This window comes from Micropterus salmoides, unplaced genomic scaffold (assembly GCF_014851395.1).
Source record: "Micropterus salmoides isolate LMB-PRFRI ecotype aquatic unplaced genomic scaffold, ASM1485139v1 Ms_hic_scaffold_22, whole genome shotgun sequence".
Classification (NCBI taxonomy): domain Eukaryota; kingdom Metazoa; phylum Chordata; class Actinopteri; order Centrarchiformes; family Centrarchidae; genus Micropterus; species Micropterus salmoides.
Window position 1 is genome coordinate 16366267 of NW_024041373.1, and position 5995 is coordinate 16372261.

At 38.3% G+C, this 5995-nt stretch overlaps 1 protein-coding gene across 2 annotated transcripts; it reads left to right on the forward strand.

Moving 5' to 3' along the window:
- Window positions 1–548: 548 nt before the first annotated feature.
- On the forward strand, window positions 549–5869 carry cuedc2 (CUE domain containing 2). Of its 2 annotated transcripts, none has more exons than XM_038737130.1 (9): window positions 549–677; window positions 1578–1660; window positions 1756–1899; window positions 1990–2051; window positions 2779–2912; window positions 3070–3237; window positions 3343–3407; window positions 3497–3557; window positions 3662–5869. In XM_038737130.1, exons 2-9 carry the CDS (start codon window positions 1587–1589, stop codon window positions 3806–3808), a joined length of 855 nt encoding a protein of 284 aa, XP_038593058.1. In that variant the 5' UTR covers window positions 549–677; window positions 1578–1586; the 3' UTR covers window positions 3809–5869. The 2 variants fall into 2 exon arrangements, with proteins under 2 accessions (XP_038593058.1, XP_038593059.1); XM_038737131.1 differs by having other exon boundaries at window positions 550–677; window positions 1575–1660.
- Window positions 5870–5995: the final 126 nt, after the last annotated feature.

Here is a 5995-nt window from a genome sequence, read left to right on the forward strand (position 1 = left end):
AGCAACAAGCAGTTATATTTTCATTTCATTATTAACTAGCCGTTTGTTATATTTTATTACTCTATCCATCAGACGTCTTGTTTTGTCCCATCAACAGTCCAAAAGTTATTCAGTTTGGAATCATAAAACGTAGAAAAACAGAAAATCATCACATTGTCGGAGCAGGAAACATTTTAGTTTGGAAAATAACTAAGATGATTAATCAATTGTCAGGAGTTTGAGTTGTGAAGGAGTCCCGTAGTAAGTATGCGGTATGTGCAGGACAATAAATTGAATGAATAGTCCAGTAATTCGACAGAAAAAAACACGTGTTCTGTCGAAAGATAAGTTGATAAATCAATTATTTAATCAATTAATTAAATGCAGTGCTTTAGTGTCTAATCTCAGTATTGAAGTGGTGTAACGTTATATTGGAGTTTTCTTTCAGACAATTTAAAACTTCCAATCAATAAAAGAAGATTTTAAATAAAAAGCATTTCAAATCCATGAAATCATAAGATAATTTATGCATTTAACCAGGATGTTTACAACCAGAGGAAATGACGTGCCAATGTTTTGAATCGTGCAGGCTAACAAGCAGCACGGCTAGAAAGCCTGTAAGCACTGCACTGAGCAGCCTTCCCCGAAATACACTTGGGGAAGACTTTAAGCTTCATGTACCTATAAGTTCTGTCAGGGTAAGTTTTACTGTATTAAAAGGCTTTCCGATATATATAACGGTGGTTGGTTTGGCATTAATCGTTAGCTAGCAATTGTTGTTAGCTAACAAAAAAACACAAAACATTTAAGCTAGCGCCAGTTCGCTAACACCATAACCTCTCACCGTTATTTATCTTCGAGTATGCGTACCATAAGATGGTTAACCTTGTTGATGGATAAACACTGATGAAGTTGAGGAAATGTGACAGGGCGTGGAATAATTGACCGAAGTGGATAATCGCACACGGGTGTCCTGCAACGGGTTAGCTAACGGAAGCGTAAGGCTAGCCGTGGCGTTCGACTATTAACCATGAATGTCCGAGTATGTTAATAGCTGCAATGCTAACGTTGGGCACCAAAATTAACGTTAGCAAGTTTATTGTACTGCTGTAGTTCACGCCACACGAGTGTGATGCAAATGCACTGTTTGATGGCATTAGCTAAGTTACATAGATATAGGTCAACATAAGCGAACTGACTTTGTATAGATGTTAAGGAATATCGGCTTCCTCAACGATTTTAATGTTAGTTGTCGATGCATTCTGGCTAACTAGACTGTCAATCCTTGCAGAAATGAATCGTGAAGTCTATCAACTGATAAATGCTTGTAGGTCGTGCATCAATGTCAGTACTCTCCCCCACAAGCGTGTTATCATGACAGCGATGCGGCAGCTGCAAGCTTTCGTAAGAGATGCTTTTGTAAGTTAAAATGTCCATGTAAGTCTGAGCTTATGGTGTACCATAAATGTACATGGGTACACACAGTTATGTATGGTTATTTAAGGTGTGCAGTCACTGCTGCTCATAAGAACAGCCCGGCCATCTGCTATCACCCAACTCCAGCACTTTGACTCTGTATTTCCTCTGCTGGACAGTAGGAGCACGCAATGGACCTCCACAAAATCATCCATAGTGCGCTGCACGAATTTATTCAGGCTTACATTCCTAATGCAGATCTCAGGTAAACAATTCCTCAACATTTTTTTTTTGCATTCTTATAAAAAAGGTCTAGTTCAATCAGTTTTACAGTAACTTGTTTTATGCCATTTAATGCAGCACCCTGGATGATGTTCTTCTCTCTTACATCACGGGAGTCCTGGAGGATCTTGGCTCCCAGCAGAGTGTTGAGGAGAACTTTGACGTGGAGGTCTTTGCAGAGATGCTTGAAGCTTACATACCTGGCTTTGCTGCAATTGACAGGTAAACAGTAACCTTTTTCTCTATTGTCTGTGATAAAGTCATTTGTCTTTTGTTGATATTACAAATGTGTTTTTTTAATTTATTTTGCAGTGTCAAGGTCTGTGAAATGATGTTCAGCTTGGCTTCAAAACTAGCCACTGCTCGTACCTCAGGTAGTGTTTTTATTATTATCTCTAATACATACAGTATACAGCAATCTCACCCTTTAACCAACTGGTTTCTTAATTTTCATAATGTTGCAGGAGTCATTTAAACAAACTAAATGTTTTGCACAGTAGGGTTGGGTATCACTAAAAAAATTTTCCAATTCTGCTTATCGAATTCGGTTCTCATTGAATCTCGGTTCTGCAAGCGTGACATGTTGCTACTGTTTTGCATTAGCCTTATCCGGGGCATCATTGTAGCTGGGAGAACACATTGAACACAGTGCATTCCTTCAGATTCACGCCATGCTGAAGTAAATGCTTCGTCATATTGGAGCTGCATCCTCCCTTGCACAAAATATCTGCAGGTGTAGGGTTTTGTTGTGTTCTTTTTTTAGTGAAGCTAAGCCAAACTTTTACTGTGGTTCAGAAATGTAAACAGAAGTACTCTCTTCTCGCATGCTTTGTTGACGTATTGCGTAACAAATGACGTGACATTAGGCCTGCGTACCAGGTCCTGGCAGATAAGTGAAACTTGGACTGTAAAATACTCACTGACTTATAATTGGGAGCACGGCTGAAAAAAGTTAAGCAGAATCTAAATGCACTTGTCTTAACGATTCCACGTTTCTTGGAAATTTGGAATAGGTTCTCGATAGATAGATAGCGATCATTAGCCTAACATTTATACTACAGTATATTAATGTTAATTAATTTGTGTTGTTTCCTGCTTTAGCCGTTGAAGAAAACTGTGTGCCTAAGGCAAGGACAGAAGAGATTTCATTGAAACTCACCACCCTGCACAGTGAACCTCCACCAGGAAGAGAAACGCAGTGCCTTAAAACACAGACAGAGGGCGCCACTGCCAAGGTTATAAATTTCAGCACACATCATCACATTATTTTCTTTTTCTTGATGTGTCTGAATTTTTGAATTACTATAATTTCACATGCTCATTGTGTGTCCTCCTGCTGGTAATATTGTTAACATCCTAAATTAGAGGTAACATAAATGTGTGTATCTCCAGCTACCAGTGTCTGAGTGGGAGGCCCAGGAGCAGCACCTGCTGGAGATGTTTCCCAAGTGTAGTCTGTCGGAGGCTCGCAGCGCCCTGTCTATTGCCAAAGGAGACATGGAGGAAGCTGTGCGCCTTATCATAGAAGGCGACGTCCAACTCAGCCCTACTCCTCTTAATGTGAGTCTCTGCTACACTCAGAAACATTGCCACTGTGTTTCATGTCAGCTGCTGCCCACCTTGTGTATATTAGCAGTCTGATTTGATGGTATCCTGTTGCCTCAGGTAAACCATGGGAAGAGTATTTCCTCCCTGGCGGACCAGAAACTTAAAGAGAGCATTCTTGAGAAGTGAGTAAGATTGCTGTTATCCTGTGGAAAGCAGAATTGGCCTCACTTCTTTATTTCAGTGTGTTTGTGACTATGTTTCACCTCCACAGGTACATGCTTGTGGACAGTGAGGATGATAACAAAACACACCGTCCTGTCGCCCCAAAAGATGTAAGTCTCAGGTTATACTTCACATTCACACTATAGCTTCTTCAAATGTGTTAATGCAATAAAACTTTAAATAATATAAAATTAAAATTTATTTATTTATACAGGCTCCAAAGAAGCTAGTTCGCTACCACAGTAACCAGGTGGTAACCACAAAAGGGGAACGATATCAACTTGTGAAGAAAGACGAGGCAGAGGACATGAAGAAGACATATGTCAACCTCAAACCCGCGCGAAAGTACAGATTCCATTGATGACGAGCACAATACTGTAAGAGCAGCTACTGACAATATTGTTTACACTATTTTTTTTTTGTATTATTTAGCCTGCATTTGTTAGATTTTTCCCAAGTAAATGAAGATATTTGTTCATGTTACAGTGGCTTATTTTTAAAAAACTGTTACCGTTATATGCCTTGGTTGAAATTACAGTGTTTTAGTTGCATCCCTTCCTTGAGGAGCTTTTGAAATTTTGTGATATTTTGGTGCGGATGTTGTAACTTGTGTTCAACCTATCTAACCTTTCTACTTTTTTGTCATCTCAGCCGGTCTGATGTTGCACTGACAATACTGTCATATTTTCATTTACCTATTTTGTTTGTTTGTCATTTTTTTTTACTTCAGTACAGTATTGACCCAAAATTATGACATGAGTTTGTAGAGATGAATCAGTTGTCATTTCTGTAAATATGTTCTAGTGGTGCTGTAGAGTTTCTTCTGGACATTGACGTGGATGAGTCTCAACTGCTTTTCTATGTACATACTAAATCACTGATGCCAATTTCATTTAAAGTTCTATTTTTACATCATACAAGAATGAAACAGTTCTGTGTTGTCAAATGTTTGGTCAAGCCTTGTGTTTGGACATTTGTTGTGCTTCAAAATGGTCTTAAATGAAACTGACGTATAGATTGCCCTCATAACAGTAAATATTCTGCTAGAAGTCCACAAGAGGAAGGCCATAGTCCCGATTGGTTTTTATCACCTTCTATCACTGCCCTTACAGCAAATAAAGGGTTTGTGATAATATGCAATGTTTTACATAATATATTGTTTTTATTGTGTACAATTTCTATAATGGAAAAACCTAATTTAAAAAATGTAAACATGACGACCTTGGCTTAAAGCTATCAAAGTGAGAATTGCTAACCCGTCGCTATGACCCGAGAGACCCTGAGCAGCACAAGAGGAAGTGTTAAATATTTGTCAGTGACACGATTAAGCCCTGATAAAACAAGTGTTGCAAATATTTTGCTGTAATGGAAAGCACTGTATAACTCTAGAAATTCATTGGTAATTTTCTAGCACAACAAATTTAATTCTCAAGGGGTGCACAAACTATTACAGCACTATAATATTTTGGCATAATGAGGTGGAGGACTGCGGTTGCCCCCTAAATTTTAGCGAAACATGTCGCTGGAGGACTTGATTTTAAAGTTCATCTCAACAACATTGTCTTTATTTTTGATATAGATGTTTAGAGTTGACAAAGTCTCAGATCATGTGTTTATTGCGAAGAGGCCTGTTGCATTCAGGGTCTGTTTACATGATGTCACCAAAGTGGTCCTCTATCACGACTCCTTTTATCTCATCTTGTGGTGTTGTGAGTTTTGCTTCGTTTGTGATCGTTGATTGTGGAATTTTTGACTGAGTGGATTCTTATTTGACTCTTGTTAGTTGTATATTAGGATAAATTGGTTGGTCAGGTTTTTTTTACTAGTATATACTGTTGTTTATTATACTATTGATTATTTGTGTTTCCCGCTGCATCCATTTGGAGCAGATATAAGCAATTGTTTTTGATTGGTGGTATAATATAGTTTGCCCTGAGTGTAGGTGTAACACAAGTGTTGAAAAGATGTGTTGTTACTGATACTTGTCTTTATCAGCAGCAATGTCGTCTTTAAAGGGAAAATGTGGCACTTTTTATGTGGATGTCCAGTCGGTGTTGATAGTAAATGTAGTCAGTTGAAGCAGTAAATCCCTCTGTGTGAGTGCTATATTGACCTAGAAAGCAGAGTTCTCCTGCTCACGGAGCATGTGCCTACATGTATTTATTGCGCACGAGCTTCTACTTGGCAAACTCTGCTTTCTCGGTCAATATAGCACTCACTGAGGGATTTTTTGCTTTAGTCGACTACATTTACTATCAACACCGACTGGACATCCACATAAAAGGTGCCTTATTTTCCCTTCTACTAAAGAGCATGGACTGGATTTAGTGATGCTGTTCTGTCACAACTGAGTTTTAACTTGCGCTTTGAGAAACCGCTGACGCACAATTAATAGTAAATAAATAAAACTTTTTATAGATTATTCACATTGTATTCTTTGATTTATTCACTTATGTTACTTAAGATACTAATTCAAAACCATCAAATATTATTTCATAGCTTTGTGTGTGAGAAATTGCCTTTCAGTAGTCATTCAGAACTGCAGAAC

Bases quoted from the DNA above. Each gene is read 5' to 3' on its own strand.
- cuedc2 (XM_038737130.1), top strand. From the start codon at position 1,587: ATGGACCTCCACAAAATCATCCATAGTGCGCTGCACGAATTTATTCAG. The intron at 1,661-1,755 runs GTAAACAATTCC...CATTTAATGCAG, and splicing joins ATTCCTAATGCAGATCTCAG to CACCCTGGATGATGTTCTTC. The intron at 2,913-3,069 runs GTTATAAATTTC...GTGTATCTCCAG, and splicing joins CAGAGGGCGCCACTGCCAAG to CTACCAGTGTCTGAGTGGGA.